Below are 18,832 nucleotides of genomic sequence, written 5' to 3' on the forward strand. Positions count from 1 at the left end.
TTGGCTACTCATTTACTCTATTCTTCTTTTTTTATTCTTTTATACAAACACGAAGTTCGTATTTACTACAACAAAAATCATATAAAGCAAACATTCACACTTTTTATAAAAATTTTAAGAATTCGGCAAATTTTCATCAAAAATTTCAAACTTTTTACCCAGAATTTCGGAAAATTTTTCAAGTATGCAGTTTTATAGCTCATTAAATTTTGTTTAAGTAATTTGCAAATAAAAAAATCAACAAATTTTCATTAAAATTTCAAGAATTTTTGATCGGAAAGCAGTTTTATAGAACCAGAATTCTGGTACAATAAAGTGCAAGTTTCAAGTAGGTCAAAAATCACATAAATTTTTGAGAATTGTTTTCGGTCGCGGCCCTTGGCATTTTCTTCATTGAACACCTACATAAAATTTCTTTTAAGTGGAAGAAAAGACGCAATACTGTTAGCAGAAAAAATTATCAAAAATCAACGCGAATTTTGAACCACTTGAAACTTGCACTCAAAATTTAATGGTCTATAAAACTGTATTCGCGAAAATTTTCTAAAAATTCTGAAATTTTGATGTAAATTTACCGAATTTTTTCAAATTTTATGCAAAGTTCGAAACTTTTCTTTAAGTGCTTTTTTTGTGTTGTATGAACTGTGCTTTTATAAAGGATAATTAAAAAGTAAATAAATGAATAGTCAAAACTTGTCAATATGTGGAGTACGCTTTCTTTTAACGTTGACAGTATATTATATTAGAAAAAATGTATACGAATTATTTATTATATTTTTTTATTTTATTTACATCCACTTGAATAAAAAGCATGTTGCTGAGAACGTGTCTACAGTTACTGAGTGCTCTTGTGATGTAGGTCAATATTTGAGAAAATTTCCAAGCAATGATTTCGATTATTTCTCATTGCAAATGTTTTATTGTCTCCAAGTGGTACAATAACAATGAAGAGCGTAAGGCAAAAAGAAAAGTTGTGAGAGCATGAAAATAGTAAAAGTTGGAGTATTTATTCTTGCACTCACTTTTTCGTTTGTCATTATAAGTGCAGCGTCTGTCTTTTAGTTTCTTCATTTGTTTGCATATTCCCGTAGAAAGCCTTCGGAGTAACGATCTTCTCTTTCTAGAGCGAGTTAAAACTACTTCTTCTCATACTCGCAGATTGAGAGCTTTAAGTGCAGCTAACTAATTCTTAAATTCTTTGGCTGTAAATTTTACAAGTTTCAAACTTAGATTTATAGTACTTTTAAATAAAATACTCACTCTTAGCTGTAAGACGCGCGAAATTCTAAGTTCATAAATTATGATTCGAATAAAAAACTAAGTATCTCATATATCACTATGTATGTATATATATAAATAAGTATAAAACAGCAATCATTGTAAACGAATTTGCATTCAGCCCAAATGACATTGCATTGATTGAGATCCTATTGATCGCTATGCCAGAATTCGATTGCATTGGGGAAATTTTGAGGAAACACCTTTGAAGTTTCTTTTAAGTATTGGTAGTAGGCGAACTGGTAGGGGGGATTAAGGCGCAGCGTAACGTGGGGGCAATGACGTTATTGTCGCGCATTTGCTCAAAGATAATAATGATAAGAAGAAACCAACGGAGTGAAATAGTTGATATGGCGCTATGCAATTTGTAGTTGATTAATTATCAAACAATGAAGCAGGGGAAATTATATGGGAAAAGTTATATATGTATTATATATTGTATATATGCATAAGAAGAGAAATATTATTGCAGTCAGACATTCGAAGATTTAATGCCAGCGTTCATAACTACAGGCAAGCTGTTAAGTGCATTTCTACCACGAAAGAGCTTCTGATAAAAAGCGATTTGCCGCACCGAGATATGATGCTTCAGGGCTGGGCATTTGCGTCATTCTTTCACCTGTTCTGTACTTCGAATGGGAAAATTTACTCAGAATTATACAAAAATGGTTTGTTTCTGACGTTGACGTAGTTCTTTGTAATTTAAATTTTTTCCTATTCCTTTATTCAGGCCTCTTTTGCATCTCGTACGGGTAAGATTTACTCAAAATCGAAATTAGTGAATGAACTGCGATACTAAAGATTGCTTTCAAAAATGCTCAAAATATTGCCACTAAGTAGCCGGAATTAATCACCGCTTCAGAGCTTTTCTGAAAATAACAAAAAAAAAAACAGCAACAATAAATAAAATACTAAATTAAATTAAATAAAAACAATACATAAATGAGGAAGCGCTGTATCATTTTGCTTTTCAGAACGAGCCGGAAAGCAATTCTTTCCTATGAATTTATATAAAAGGAGTTTGGGGGTATATCGTAAATTGAATTTTATATATTTCCTAGTTTAACTTTAATTTCGTTTCAAATACATAAGTTTTTTTCTCCTTAATATTTCTAGTATTTGTTTGCCATTTTATTTTAGTTTACTTTATATATATACACATATGTATACATATATGTATATACATATATAATTGGCGCGTACACCTTTTTCGGGTGTTTGGCCAAGCTCCTCCTCCTGGCGGGCGTCTTGATGTTGTTCCACAAATGGAGGGACCTATAGTTTAAGCCGACTTCGAAGGGCAGATATTTTTTATGAGGATCTTTTTCATGGCAGAAATACACTCGGAGGCATGCCGAGGGGCGATCGCTATTAGAAAAAACTTTTTCTTCTTTAGTTTATTTTAGTTTGCGTTATTTTATTCCTTTTTTCAATTTATTTTGCATTATTTAATTTTTTTTACTTCGTTTTGTTTCATTTGATTCAATTTAATTAATTATTGTACATTAATTTAATTACATATTTTTAATTTATCTGTTTAATTTTGCTTAGTTTTGTTTTATTTTATGTTATTATAATTGAATACGTTTTTTAAATTTACTTTTTATTTAAGTATTTTGTTTTGATTCATTTTATTTTATTTTTTTATGTTATTTAATTTTTTATTTGATATTATTTAAAAAGCTCGATTTTAATTTGCCTTAAATTTATTTTGACTTCTTAATTTTAATTTTGTTTTAATTGGTTTTATTTTAATTTGTTTTAATTTAAGCTTTTTATTTAACTCGGATTAAAATTATTTTCCGTTTATATTTTATTAAATTTTGCTCCGTTTTAGTTTTCTCTATTTTATTTTATTTTATTTTACAATTAAATTTAATTCATTTTATTTAAATTTAACTCATTTCATTTATTTTATTTAAATTTCATTCGCTTTCTTTTATTTTAATATTTATTCATTTTATTTATTTTTTTATTTTACTTGTTTTAAATTAAGTTTAATTTAATTTCGTTTTGTTTTATTTTATTTCAATTTAATTTTAATTAATATTTTTATTTTATTTTACTTGGTTTTTATTTGCCTCACTTTCCTTTATTTAACTATTTTTTATTTTATGTTATTTTATTTAATTTCATTCAATTTTTTTAATTTCTTTTGCTTAAATTTCTTTTGGCTTACATTTATTTTGTTTTGATTTAATTTATTTTATTTTACTTTGCTTTACTTTATTTTATTTTACTTTACTTTGTTTTATTTAATTTCATTTAGCTTAAATTTATTTTCGTTTTTATTTTATTTTTTTTATTTTATTTGATTTGATTTGATTTGATTATATTTGATTTGATTTTATTTTATTTTGTTTAATTTAATTTAATTTAATTTAATTTAATTTACTTTAATTTAATTTAATTTAATTTAATTTAATTTAATTTAATTTAATTTAATTTAATTTAATTTAATTTAATTTAATTTAATTTAATTTAATTTAATTTAATTTAATTTAATTTAATTTAATTTAATTTAATTTAATTTAATTTAATTTTATTTCATTTCATTTTATTTTATTTTATTTTATTTTATTTTATTTTATTTTATTTTATTTTATTTTATCTTATTTTATTTTATTTTGTTTTATTTTATTTTATTTTATTTTATTTTATTTTATTTTATTTTATTTTATTTTATTTTATTTTATTTTATTTTATTTTATTTTATTTGAGCTTAATCCATCTCGGCTATTGCCGGAAATTACACATCCCAGATAAAATTTTCAAGGGATTGTGCTCTGGTGGAGCGTAGTCCAAGTTATACGCCCATGCAATTACTATTGCTTAAATATTTAAAAAGGTACGAACTATGGCATATGTGTCCAGTATGTGCTTTGGATGTTGCGATTAAGGGGCACCGCTGTATCGATTACTTCGATCGTTTTATTTGTCTTGTCGAACAAGATAATGTCGGGTTTGTTGGCAGCTGCTGTTTGATCTGTGGATATAAATCTGTCCCAGTACAGTTTAAAATTTGCATTTTCCAATATTGGCTTTGGTTCATATTTAAAATACAAGACTTCTGCTTGTAAGAGACCGTGTTTTATCGCAAGTTGTTGGTGGAGGATCGTTGCTATATTGTTATGTCTCATGACATATTCACGGGGGGCAAGTACGCTACATCCACCAATTACATGGCTGATTGTTTCGCCGTAAATGCCGCACCTTCGGCATCTATCTTCTATTCCCTCGCCATGTATCGACCTTTATTTGATTTGATTTGATTTGATTTGATTTGATTTGATTTTATTTTACTTTGATTGATTTTATTTTATTTTATTTTATTTCAATATTAACTTAATTTTATTGTATTTTTCTCAAATTTTCCCGCAATAAAATTTGAACTTTATTGTGCCAACTGCACCATTGTGAGTTCACTGCAATACACTTTCATACTTACATACACACATACGTACGTATTTATACCAAAATCTTTCCGAATAATATATCTGCCCTCCATGAAATGCATAAATGTGTTTGCACAAATACGTCTTTCGCAAATCCTAAAACCACCTATACGATTTTGATTATCGTTCCTTAGCGCCAACACAGGCTTCGTAAGCGCACTTGCACTTTTTTGGCTTTATTTAGTTTTCTTATTTACTTAGTCGTTATTCCTATAGCACATTTTCACATTTTCGGTTATTTATTTGTTTGCTCACAAAGCGCGATATTTACGCTTTTTGCACAAAGGCCCAAAATGCCCCTAATAATATAGTAATTAAATTCGCAAATCCTTGAGGAATTTCACAAAACTAAATTAAACAAAAATTGTAGAGCCAAAATAAATATAAATAGCAAATGAACTCATTTTGTAAAAAAGCGGTGTTATAAATATGTACAAATGCAAGTAGTAGGAAATAAAAATATGAAAAAGTAAACTGGATTAGGGACTAGCAGAAGAACTAGTAATAAAATTGATGAGAAAAAGTATTCATAAATAATTTGGTAGCTAGCGAGAAATTAGTATTTTGCACTAAAAATACCGAAAATCATGCTCACGTTACTCTATAAGTACTCATAACGAATTGTGGCTCAAACGTCTGCTGTCTACATTCCTAATGCGATATGTTGAATTGGACTGTCAAGATTAAGGCGCTTTGTAGACAAGTATATGCACATAACCATATCTATCAGATAACTTTTTTTTGATATAAATAGATAATCAATTACTGTACGAGGCATGCGCCAATTCGTTAGATTTCTAAGAATGTTAGGAATTTAGCGAATAATTAATTACGAGTAAATTAATTAGGTTTGCTGGCTGCGGACAGTAGCTTGTTTGGTGTTTTAAACAGTCACGAGTGAGCTAAGTCGCATAGTGGAATCACATACATATACATATATACATATATTGCGCCACCAGCGCACGCTGGAAGGTTTCGAATTTACGTTGCATCCAAGATCATAAAGCTCATAGAAAAACAAGCCCCTTACGAATTGCAGCAATACACATATGCACATATACACTAACGGCGCGTGGGGGTACATGAGTTGGCAATTCGCTTGGCACTCGGCAGGAACGTGAATAGCACGTGCTGTCAAATACTCGCTGCGCTGCGCGGCTTAAGTTATCATCAGCAAAACAACAGACAGTAAATATCATTTGTTGCTATTAAAAAAGAGTTGTCCACTAGCCATCGGTAATCAATTCGCGGCGATTAGCGATATTTGGGGCGTTGCTTTGTTGAAGTGAAAAAAGTACCTATAACGATAAAGCACAGGTGAGAAAAAATGCAAAAAAGCAAAGCAAAAAAGCACAAAAACTCAAGTGAGTTTGAAAGGGGTGTTGGAAGGCAAGCTGCTACACACACCACACAATTCCCGCAAAACACTTTCAGACCTATCGAGCGCTTGTTGAGCTTATCTCTCTGATTTTTCTTTTGTTGGTATTTGTCGCACCCACTCCCCTCTCACTTATACATAGTTGTAAATACAATGAACAAAGTATTTTTTTTTTATTATATAGTAATTTATTAATGTGTACTTCCAATTAACATTTTTGTTTTAGGGGTGTTCCTCAGCGCCTCTCAGCACCACACCGCGCCGACACGGGCAAGGTGTTAGTGTATTTGTCGTCTATAGATGAGTACATGAATTTGCCAATTAGACTTTTGCTTAAAATTGTTGAATTTAGTGCGAATTTGGCACTCGCGCCCTACGTATCTTAACCCGCTCTGCGAAACGCTAAATACAGTCGCTGGCGGATTCGGTTGGTGGCTGAAGTTAATGGTTTTTTTTCTTCTTGTTTTGCGTCTGAAGTATGTTTTCGTCGTTTAACGGTGTTTTTGAAACAATACCTGGCGAATCGTGAACGATAATAATGCTGGCGTGCATTCCAATGACTTCGGTGATCCCGTGCTTGTGATTGATTTGTGATTTGATGTTTGTGTTGTTTTTATAATATGAACTTTTTGTGCTTCAAGCTAAATCGCTTGATTTATAAACACTTGCAAAATGATAATGAAACTGCGATTTTCCCAGCGATAATGAGTATGACTTTGCTTTACATATTTGGGCTCCATTGAGTTTGTGATTTGTGATAAAGTGATTTGTGGAAATTTTACACTATTCAAAAGGGGGCAGGATCAGTACTGATCATATGCATGGAAAAGAATGTAAGTACTGAAGCCAGTGCAAATAGTGTGAAAAGAAAAGGCGTTCTAGACACCGGCATGAAAAAAATGGCATATACTGTCAAATAATTGTTTACTGCAGCTCTATTGCAGCTGACTAGAAAAGGCGCTGTTTTGTCTACGTTAGGCTACAAACTGCTAGCGGACTATTTCGAGGTCAGTTTTCGTTCATTGACTCGATTGTCACCAGATTATGACGATTATAAGATATTTTATATATTTGTTAAATCGTTGCCTGCTTTTGGTTATCTCAATATCATAAATGAATAAATTGATTTCGCCCATAATGGATATAAAGAAGGTCATAACGAAAAGTAATCAATAGAGTTTCGATAAAGAGCTTTTTTTATCCAGTAATCGATTTAAGGCTTAATGAAATCAACTAACTTGCTGGTTTGTGTTTCTTGAAGGATTAGTTGATTGATTATAGGAGAATTACTTCAACTAACTGTTCTGCATATAACATTTACATTTGTGAGATCAATCGCTGGACAAAAAAAGAGTTATGTAAATCTCGAAAAAATAAACATTTTAGAAGCCTTGATTTGTTTTTTTTTTTTGTGTTTTTTTGTATAAAATTACATATAATATACGAAAATAAAGTAAAATCTATAAGAACTTCATCAGTCTCTAAACCAATATCGTCCGTCGGTTGAAGTAGGAGTAGCGGAGTGTGACATTTGGTTGATATTCCGTAGGTCATTCATTCTAAACTTGCTGTACATAGAAATCACACATACAGTAGAGAACGATACTTTGGAACACAAGGTTTATGAGACCATAATTAAATGAGCAACACGAGTCGGATGAGCTTTTCGGATTGTTTTGTAGATACTTTTTTATTGACGAAAGGCTGCTTATCACAGAAGCTTTTCAGAGAAACAACTAATGCCGTTGAATTAAAGATTTGATAAGCAGTGAAACTTGGCAACATCGCATGGTTTTCCACATGTTCTCATATTAAAATGAAATTTGGTGACAAGATGGCGTGGTTTCAAGAGTTCTCTCAGCTAAGTGAAAGTACGATTCACCGAAAACCAAATATAAGCATACATATCTTCAAAATACCACCACTTTTCTTACATAAGTTCTCCCTTCGCTAGCTTTTAAAATTTGTTGTTTAAAAATCACACTAATGACACTGTACTTTAATATTTTCAGGAAATTGCGCAACCATGTACTAATTGTTTGCCACTCTATGTATGAGTAGTAGGCTGATGTTGAACTAAAACTTTGAAAAATAACGAAAATTGGCAACACTGCATGATTTACCATAAGTTCTCATATCGAAATGAAACTTGGCAACGCTGCATCATTTTTTCAAGAGTTCTCACAAATTAATGAAAATTGCCTATACTGCATTTTTTTCAGAAGCTCTCAAGCTATATTGAACATTTGCACCCGATTCAACAAAGCAGCGTATATTCACGACATACCACCAATATTTTTTTTTATATAATTTCTGCTTTCGCTAACTATTCAAATTTGTTGTTTGAAAACTACTACTGCACAGCTCTTTTAAAAAAATGTGAAGTCACTGCAATTTAATATTTGCATGAAATTGCGCAACAATGCACCACTTGTTTGACACTCTATGCATGAGTTTACTTACTGTAATGAGTTGACTAAAATGCGAGTATTCACAGCCATGTGTGAAAAGGTAAAGTGCAGCCTATTGTTTTTCAAATTCGCACTTTGGTCCAAATAAGTGGGCACTACTAGTATGACGGCTGTCTTAGCCGAGGGATTTGTACATGACTATCATTTGGTTGGACTTGAGTTCATTGCGCACTGTAGACTTGCAGCATCAATCGACAAATAGAGCAAAAAGCCGCCGAGTGAATTTTTGGCGTGAAAAAGTTTCTCTTAAAAAACAGAGGTGCAAAATAACTAAACGACCCTTAATTTGTGTATAATACCAAGATGGGAACTATAAATTGGATCAGAAGTTTGGCCTACAATTTGCCAAGTGCGCAAGCGCCTATTCATGCATATTTCCACTACTATGAATTGGCAGGAATTTCTCAGATTTGCGTTTATTAAGATTTCCAGCAAAACAATACTTAAGTGTCGCGCCTCTTTGCGGATATTGTTTAGAAAATTCGAGGGGTGATTTGCCAGAAAAGTGAGCGATAGTGTTGGGGTGCAGAGGGTGATAAATGTAAAATCATATACGCTATCCGATGATGGCATCAGTGAAGCCGTTGCAAAAGTAAGCAAGTTGCAAAAGTAAGCAAGTTGCAAAGTTGCAACAATAGCAAAAAGTAACAATGCGAAGTGCATGTTTGCATTATGTTGGGCGGAAAGGGTGTGTGTGTGATAGGCGAGAACAAATGGTAGGAAATAAAAAAATAAAGCAAAAGCAAGTGGGAAGAAACAGAAATGCCCACCCCGCAGTTACGCGTACTAACAGCAGCAACCCTTAACAAAAGTGTGCAAACAAATAAATAAATCACAAGTTATAGCTGATGTGACAGCGAGCAACACTAGAAACAACAACAAAACAACACTAGTTTATTGTGAACAAAGCGCTAAATGTAAGAGCTGAGAAAAGTGCAAATTTCAAAAAAAAAAAAAATATTTTCTCACTTTCTACTTTATTGCACTAGAATGCAGATATACACATGTAAGGGCTTAAGTGCATGCTTGTAAGTGTGAAAATTGCATTAAGTGCGCGGTACACACCTTATTTTAGGGCAAACGCCACAAATTCTACCCTACGTGATGACAGATTGCGAAAATGTGCATATATCTCACTACGAATTTCACAGAATTGGAATAAAAAAGTAGTATTTGTCATTCAACAGCAGCACCAACCTACTTTTTGCAGCCATCCAATGAGTGCACCAAATTACATTAAAAAAGCCAAAAAAGAAAAACATACAAAAGTGCTATAGAGGGCCACTTGGCTGGTTAGCGGTTAATGAGAAGAGGAAGCCTGATGCGTCTACTCACTAGTGGAGGGGGAGTGCACGCATGCATATTGTTTTCATTGCAACAAAAAAAAACCAAAAAGTGTGTATGGGGTGCATTTACGACTACCCAGCACGCACGGCTGGCTTGTTGTTGTAGTATGCGAAAATGAAAATTAAGTGCATTCACTTTTCCATAGTGTGAACAGGGACTTACTAAACTAAGTAGCGAGTGTAGCATGCGCCGCATGACATTTCACACTCACTCTCAGTCAGACGCATACACACGCACGCGTACACTATTTCACCCTGTCTCTAATGCACAGTAGACTTGTAAAGTGAAAGTGCAATCGAGCGAGTGTGAAATTTGTGTAGAGTTCGGGTCGCGTTAAATTCATTCCGTTATGCCAAATGCTACGCGCATCTTTTCGTTCTTTCTTTTGTTTTTTGAGCTGACTATGAAACGATGGCATATACGCAATTATTATCCGATTACATGATTGATAAACGGGAAAATTCGGCAAGAAATAGTGTGGCAGGCGCATTCGGGATTTACACATTTTTAAAGCGTTTTAGTTGGACCCCTTTCAATTACGCCCTTTTTTCTGCTCACCAAACTCTTTGCTACTTAATTTGTTTTTTTTCATTTCATGTTGATACACTTTTCGCTTATAGTGTAACGAATTCTGTATGCTATAGTAATGGATTTTTGTAACAGCGCATTAATGATGCAGATTTACGTTTTTTGGATTTTGGCTGTAGGAACTTTGTATGAGTAAATTTTTGAGGCATTGGCGGGTTGCTTTTTTCACCACTGCTGAGTAAGAGCGTTTGTTAACCCTAAAAAATTAAAAAAAACAATTTTTTTTGTTATTCTTAATGTAGCTTTCGTGCGCTACTTAAGCCTTTAGAAAATGTGCCACTGTGGAATCCCATCTCAGCGCAGCTCGCACGTGTCATCAATCAATACATTTTGAGTTACGAGTTTTTATAGCACCGAAATTGCTGATAGATTGAAATTTGATTAGAATTGCATGAGAACAAACCGCAGAGTAATTTTGAAAAGGCGCTGAAAGGTATTGCGTTGCGGAAAAGATAGCTGTTGCGATTTGTGGTGCAGCAGGAGATTAACAAAGCGAGAGATTGAAAAGGGGGTTGGTGAAAAAGAGGTTAGAGTTTTTGAATAAAAGCGAATAAGCTGCATTGAAATACGCGAAAACTAAAGAGGCTTTGAAATTACATTTTTGGCAGTTAGTGAAAATTTGAATGTACGATAAAAATTAAAAAAAATAAAAAAAAAAGAATTAAAAACAAATGAGTAAATTGATTTCGCGCACAATGTAAAGAAGGATATAATAAAAAGTAGGCAAAAGTGTTTAAAATTAAAAAAAAATAATAGAAATAAAAAAAGATATAAATTTAAAGAAAAAAATTTAAGATTTAAAAATATATTGAAACTTTAAATAAAGTTTCTGCAACACGTATGACATTTTTTTATCTAACTTTTTGCCAATCACTAAAAAAGCATTTGTTGCACAATTTAGCCAACACTCATGCACCACTTCTCCAAACTTAAATGCTCCTTTCACATTTTAGGTCATTCAACTGTTAAATTAGCGCTCAGCGTTTGAAACAAAAGTCAACAAGAGTGAAAATGTGACAAATTGAAGAGTAAAAGGGGCGTAAAATCGCAACTGCTATGGCAAATATTGACACTTGACGCTGCAAGAGTTGTCTGTGTTTTTATGCGATTTGGTTTTTTTCACCCCGTTGCATTTGAACGGCGGAAGAGGGGGAAAATGTGTGCAAATGTCACATTTTAAAGCACATAAATGACGTTAACATGGCTAACAAGACCACAGAAGTGAAAATGTTGAAAAAGTGAGATAAAAAAGGATAACAATAAAATGTGAAAAAGAAAATGTCTACAAAAACCAGTACGTATGTACTCTTGTGCTCACATAATTAAGTACCTGTATTTTTTACCATATCCATGACGTTTTTCGTGCTAAATTTTACGAGTAATTTTTTTATAAAAGTAAAGTTGACTGTATTGTATAATAAAAGCTAAACAAATCAAAGTTCCAAATTTCACAAAAATTTAACAAATTTCAAGAATTCAATATTTTTAGCGTCTTATTTATAATTTTTAGTAAAATTTTGAGTACGCTGTTTTATAGCCCATTGAATTCTAGTAAAGGGTGGTTAAATTTCAAGGGCCGATGTTGAATGTGAACCACACCTAAACGTCAAGGACACCGTTGGACTTCTTTCTTTGGGGTTATTTGAAAGAAAAGGTGTACGTCAATAAGCCAGCAACAATTCGAGAGCCGATATTTTGTTCCATACGTAATTGAGCCATACCAATATTATCATAATAATATGATGACAAATGACAATAATTTCCTTAAAAAATTTTAGTTTATTCAAAATCATCACAGCCCCTTGAAACTTAACCACCATTTACAATAAAGTACAAGTTAGAAGACGCGCAAAAATCGCGTTGATATTTGACAATTTTTTTCAACATAAGATGTTCGAATATTCTTGCATATAGAAAACATTTGCGGAAGCCTAAAATAAAATAAGTCGTACAAAACAAGAGCATAAAAAATGTTGTGCAGCGTCATTGTGACAAACATGTCATCTTTGTCATCCTTTATCTCTGCACACTGTCTCTCACACTCTCTTTCTCTCACTCGCTCTGACATCTTCCTCATTTCCGCCTGCCAACGTTGCATCCTAACTTCGCTATCGCTGACATTAAACGGTGCAAATACGACTTCTTTTTATTTCCTGTGTGTATTCTTTCTTTTCTCATTGTTACTGATTAACTTCCGATTGTTGTTTGCGCTACTTATTGCTTCATCCAAAAACTTTTCCTTATATGGCACGACTGACTCCCTTGTGACTTTCCCTTGCTGTTCTACACTGCTTTGACATGATTCGTGATACACATATGTATGCACATACTATGCATGTATGTATGTGTGTCAGTCCCCGCTTGCGAAACCCTCAATTGCTCAAACGAGTGTTTATTTGCGGCTTGCGCGCACCTTTCTAACCATGAATGGCATGTAGAGCCTCCGGCTAGTCTGGAGATGAGCTCGCAAATACGTATAGACACCGCACTGCATTCATACACCTTTATGTGATATACTTACCCATGCAAGCTCGTATGTTTATATGTACCGTCCTTGTGTGCTCACAAATCCTTGTGGCTTTACCTTTAATGTCTTTCCACGTCTTTGCTTTTGCTTGTATTTATTTATTTAAAATAGAAGTCTTTTATTTCCAGCATTTATTGTTATTTCGTATGCGTAGTTGTACCTTGTTTCTGCCTTCTTTGGCTGTTCCTTTAGTTGCTCCCTTCAGTTTTCTACACAGTTCCCTGGCAATACAATGTCGTTATGTGCTTTTGTTGAGCTTTTGAATCCTTTTTTGCGCTGCTTTATTCGGCGACTGCTTATTTTTAATGCTTTGCCCAATGCCTTTCTTCGTTTCTTTTTTCACATACCCATTGTTTTTGCACCAAGTTTGTATGAAGTCACAATCGGATGATGTGAAAATGTTTATGCATTGTAAATTGGATTTCAACATTTCAGTACTGAGGTGAGAATGTGTGAGAGAGTCAAATGAATGCAAACAACTTTAAGAATACTTCAAGAAAAATTACTAATAAAGGGTATTTCGAAATAAGCGCCTATTTGTTGTTTTAAAATAAAATATGTAAAAATTTGGATCTTTCAGATTTCGCTATTTTTATGCAAAATACAGCGCTTAACAATTATATGTGAAAAATGACATCATTTAAATGTTCTGTATGAGAACGTCTGCAGGTAAAATCCGCCAAAAAGTCCATTCGCCAATAGTCGATTCACGAATGCTTGTTGAATTGTTGAAAACATCCAAATATCGATGTTGAAGGTTCAGGAACTTTTCGTCACAGCAGCAATATTCTCAACAGAGCGTCCAATATTTGCTTTGCTAATCCTTTTTCTATCCTCGACAGCACCAGCTTCTTGATATTTTTCGCTAACCTTTGGATCGTCGACTCATTCGAACGATTATTGCCACCAAAAAAAAACACGAATTTTGTGTTACGTTGTGCTTAAAGATTGACCATTATTTGATTTTAAGTATTTTTTGTTTTATTTTACGAAACAAATGTTAAGGACGGCATAAAACAGCGTACCGTGTAGGAATTTTTCACTACTGACATCTAGGCGTCACTTTTGAAAGACCCCTTACTTAATTTTACGTTGCAAAGTATTGATCTATGTAAGTAGAGAATATTTATAACTCTTTTGAAAAACTAAAAAAGTTGGGTATAGAAAAGGTCTCACATTTTTTAACTACTACCATTGGCGCCTGTATGCACCTGGGTGGTAGCTTCAAAGAAATCACGCACGAAATTTTTTAACTAACTGACATCACCAATAGACACGCTGACGGAATACATGAAAAGCTGTAGGAAGGAGGAAATAAATGTATTGAGAATACAACAAATCGAAAAACTAACAGCTCTAGACACGAAACAGCAATAAGAGAAGTAGTGAAACAGTTACGTGCAAACTAAAAAAATGTGAACAGTGGTAGACATATAAGACAAGAAGAAAACAAATGTCAACAAATAAAACAAGAAGCTTTTCGAAAGCATATTAGAACGAGTATAGTAGGAAAACGTGAGCAACATAAACAGTGTTTTTCGTAATATGCAGGAGAACGCCGAAACACAGTGCAACACATTATTGAAAAACAATGTAAATCTTGAGAACGAAAAACTCATATAAAAGAACAATAAATAAAGAGTGCAAAGAACCAAAGAACAGTAGCAGAATACTCGTACAAGTATAGGCAGTGAGCAATAGTTACAAAATTCATCGAAGTAAATTCAATGTCAGCCTGTTCAATATGCAGGGCGCATGCCAAGCGAGTGGTGACGCATAGTTTCGGAGAGGGAATAGAACAGAGCCTGTAATAATGGGAGTGATGCAGGCAAATCATTTCAAAACTATGGGTTTAGTTCGAAAAATCTAACAAATAATAAAACGCGCTTGGTGACTAAAAAGTGGAAACTCTGAAACTCACACAGAAAAAGTAACAAAGTTGGTGCTGGCTGGCAGTCTACATAGTTGAGTGGAAAAGCAGCACAAGCAGCTGGGCACCAACTCAAACATTTGCGGAATGCTTTGAAAAGAAGGAAAAGCGAAAGGAAACTTGCATAGCAAAGTGTAAGCGCTATTGTTAAAGAAAACCCACTTCTTCTGTATTGGCTATTGAAGCTATGTATTTTATGGCCAGACTGTGGTAATTACATACGGCCAAAGTGTATGCGAAAAAAAGTGAGCTTATGTGCAGAGCAGCGAAAACAAGCAGGTCACGTAGGTCAGTAGTAAAGAAAAAGCCAAACACACACATAGCATAGAAGAGAAATGCAAGAAGTGCGCGCATAATAAAAAACACCAAACCGAGGTAATGAAGTGGAGCTAAACTTTGTGGAACATTTGAAAATAATAGGGTTCATGAAAAGACACAGAAAAATGGCAACCCATACAGACGATTACCATATCAAATTACAAACCAACCGACTAGCAATTGGGTTCTGGGAAGCTAAGCTATGCTAAGGAGTACAACGGATGGGGTAGTTATTAGAAATGTTTTTTTTTGTTGTTGCTTATTTTTTTAGATTTTTTTTATTTGTGCTTTTTTAATTTTTGTTTTTAGTTACTCTCTTAGGCTTTGGCATGCCGATTTACTAGGAAGTCAAACAATAGTTGATTTATGCGAAAACCTCAAGTTGGTAATGCCAAATGGCAGTCCACTTACAAAAAGCAAACTTTGAAGGCCCTTGATGATCCTTCAAAAACACACAAGTCTACAAAAAGCTAAATGACTGTTGTGTGCCAAAACTATTTTTGTTTTTTTGTTTGCTTCTTCAAAGACAAACTTGTATGGCGCAACTTGTTTAGAGACGGAGACTAGCCAGGGTGAGCGCGGCACAGTTGCTCAAAGTTGAAGGCTCTTCATTAGTGTTGCTATGGCGCTTGTGTGCCATGAATGCGTGGAATTTGGCAAAATGCCCAATAAGCATGCAAGGTAATCATTTCACATACATATATCCTTGTGTGCACGTGTGTTTGTAGAAGAAAGGATGACATTAATTGGTTTTGCACGTATTTGTAGTTTCAAAAATAAAACGAAAGTTAAAAAATGCCTTTACATTTAGCTTTTAATGGCCTCTTCTAGCTCAGGCTGCGATAGTAATCTAAATTATTTTCAATTTTAGTCGAATAAAACATATTTATTTTCCTAGCAAAACTTTTTTAATTTCACTTAACCTAGTTTTTTTGCCTGCAATGCGTGCAATTTGTTTTTTGAGCGCTCGACATCATTTTACCAATACTCAAATAAAAGTCTACAAAGCATTTTGCAGTATATTTTACTATACATACACATATACATGTATGTGTGCATACATGTGTAAATTTCTCTCAAGGCGAGGAAAGGATACCTTTAAGCTTGTGAAGGTTGCTAACTTAATTTCGAAATATGACAAAAGACCAGAGAGAATATGCGAAATCTGATATTTCCAGCGTGAATTTGGACAATTTTAAAAGCAATCGTACTGAAAATGTTCTGACATGCGACAAATATTTATGTTGTTGATGACATGGACTTGAAAGATTCATTTCCGAGCGCTGATTTGCTATGGATTTCAAGGCAGTTTAGGGCAAACAAAGTGCGCCGCTAAGCTTCTCGGTTTCTTTCGCTTCCTCTTTGGATGATGCAGAGACGTTGTGCTTCATTGGCTTTCGGACGGCAATCGTGGTCACACACAGCTGTGCTAGAAAAAGTCGTTACTATGCGTGAACTGATATTGCAAGATCATCATGTGGCATAGCGTAAGATTGAGCTGTGGTTGCGTAATAGATTTACCAGTATACATTTAAAATTGAATAAACATTTGGCTGTCAAAATTATTTTTTTCGCATTGGATGCATTACAATGGCACTAGCTTGAAAAAAAGCTCATGCCTCAGAAGTTAGTTGAAAAGCATGCGAAAGGTCACTGATCCTCATGAATTTGAAGGGTCTTTCAAGAGCGACGCCTAGATGTCAGTAGTGAATAATTGATAGACCGTACTTTTTCACTCCAAAAGATGACAAAATATTTCTAGCCATTTTTGATATTTGTCAAGTAGACAGATGTACAATTTTACACGATAAAACAACGCATTAAATTATAGAAACTCGTGATGAAAATGGTCGATCTTTAAGAACAAAATATCACAAAATTCGTGATTTTTGGTGGAAATAATCGTCCGAATGAGTCAACAATCCAAAGGTTGGCGAAAAATATCAAGAAACTGGTGCTGTCGAGGATAGCAAAAAGATTGACAGAGGAAAAATTGGACGCTCTGTTGAGAATAATGCTGCTATAGCGCATAGTGTTGCTAAACAACCTTCAACATCGACAACTCGACGTTTTCAACAATCAGGCATTCATGAATCGAACGTTCGGCAGATTCTACCTGCAGACCACCTGCTCATGGCGAACATTTAAATGATGTAATTATACAGATTCAGGAGCACCAGAAAGAAACGACTGGTGCGCTTTGTTAAACTCGGCCAAAATCGCGTAAGTGGTTATCGCACCAATCAAGAAGAAGAAGAATTGTTCACAATATTTTAATAGAAATAGAAGAAGCTAAATTTTTACATCTAAGCGCGTATATTGAAATACTCTTTATAACAAATACTGATATCGCATGGCGATTTCGCAATTAAAGTAACAATCCTCGTATCTCATATTTGAGTAAAGTTTTTCACTGACATTTTTTTACAAAAAGTACTCGCTCTTGCCTTTTTATTTATATAGTATTTTCTTGAGCTTTCGTTGGCTTCTGTTGAAGCTCTGGCTTTGCTTAAAATTGTTTCGCTTTATTCCTTTTCATTTTTTACACCTTTTCGTTTTGCAAATCGCGTGTTCATGAAATTCTACATTTTCCACTTATCTTTTCTTCAACTTGAGTATGAATATATGTATGTACATATGTAGTAGGTAATCGAAATTCCACTTTTGCTGCCTTTCATGTGCCACCACTGCGCTCTTGTTTGTACTTATTTTTCTTGCACTTTCGGCACTTTTTATTGATTTTTATTTCCACTGTGAATTGCTGCAATTTTGTATTTCACTCTTACCTTAATCTGAAGAAAAAAGGTAAGAAAAAATTGTATAAGAAATTTGGTATGTCTTGAAATCACATAAATAAAAAAGTCTCCCGCTAAGTCAGACATCTTTGACACACAGCACATACCTTAGCGTGGAGCACAAACACAAATGCAAAATAAATATACACACACACATTGCGCTATAGTATTTGCCCTCTAGGCACTACCTTTTCCGCAAATATGTACGTTTTACGGCAGCCGTACCTTGAGTAGCACGTCCGCTAGCAGGGCAACTAACCTACCCTACCACCACCACCAGCAGCAGCAACGACTCACATTAACTCAATGCGGTTTTTAGCAGTCTGTTTGGTCTGCTGCAACCCTCTCAGCATGTTTCGTTTTCTAACGCTGCGCGATGTGCCTTACTTACTGTGAGCGTTTCAAATGGTGCTTCGTTGGTTGGCAGAGGAGTTGCACTGGTTGGTTGCACTGCTAAGCTGAAATCAATGACCTTTGCGAGGATTATATGTTTTTTTTTGTTTCTTACTTTTGCACATATTTCTTATGAAACAGCAATTTTTTTAGAATATTTTTTGCACGTGTTTCTGCTTGTTTTTTTGCTTTATTTTTGAAAAATGTAAGTAAGGAAGCGGGAATTGATGAAAAGAGAGCTCGGTATTCGAAGCGAAATCGTAGCGCTGTAGATGTTCATTTGGGTCAAAAAATTGATGCAGTTTTTGAATTTCGGGTTAGATATTTCATTTGTGCAGTCGTAGTAGATTTT

The 18,832-nt window shown here is 33.8% G+C and overlaps 1 protein-coding gene and 1 long non-coding RNA gene across 10 annotated transcripts in view; one reads left to right on the forward strand and one right to left on the reverse strand.

Annotated features, from left to right (window-relative positions):
• The window catches only part of LOC128868163 (uncharacterized), a 119,318-nt gene that overhangs the window by 50,011 nt on the left and 50,475 nt on the right, over window positions 1–18,832 (reverse strand). The gene's annotated exons all lie outside the window — the stretch shown is intronic.
• Window positions 1–18,832, forward strand: part of LOC128868162 (uncharacterized protein DDB_G0283357) — a 71,680-nt gene that overhangs the window by 26,066 nt on the left and 26,782 nt on the right. Inside the window, exons 1-2 of one of the 7 annotated variants that reach the window (XM_054109961.1) lie at window positions 15,356–15,518; window positions 15,602–15,973. The exons of 1 other annotated variant lie outside the window; for it this stretch is intronic. In XM_054109961.1, coding sequence (XP_053965936.1) covers window positions 15,915–15,973 — 59 coding nt within the window. In that variant the 5' untranslated portion in view covers window positions 15,356–15,518; window positions 15,602–15,914. 5 more of the 7 variants (XM_054109965.1, XM_054109963.1, XM_054109968.1 and 2 more) reach the window with 5 other exon arrangements.

This window comes from Anastrepha ludens, chromosome 6 (genome assembly GCF_028408465.1).
Source record: "Anastrepha ludens isolate Willacy chromosome 6, idAnaLude1.1, whole genome shotgun sequence".
NCBI lineage: Eukaryota > Metazoa > Arthropoda > Insecta > Diptera > Tephritidae > Anastrepha > Anastrepha ludens.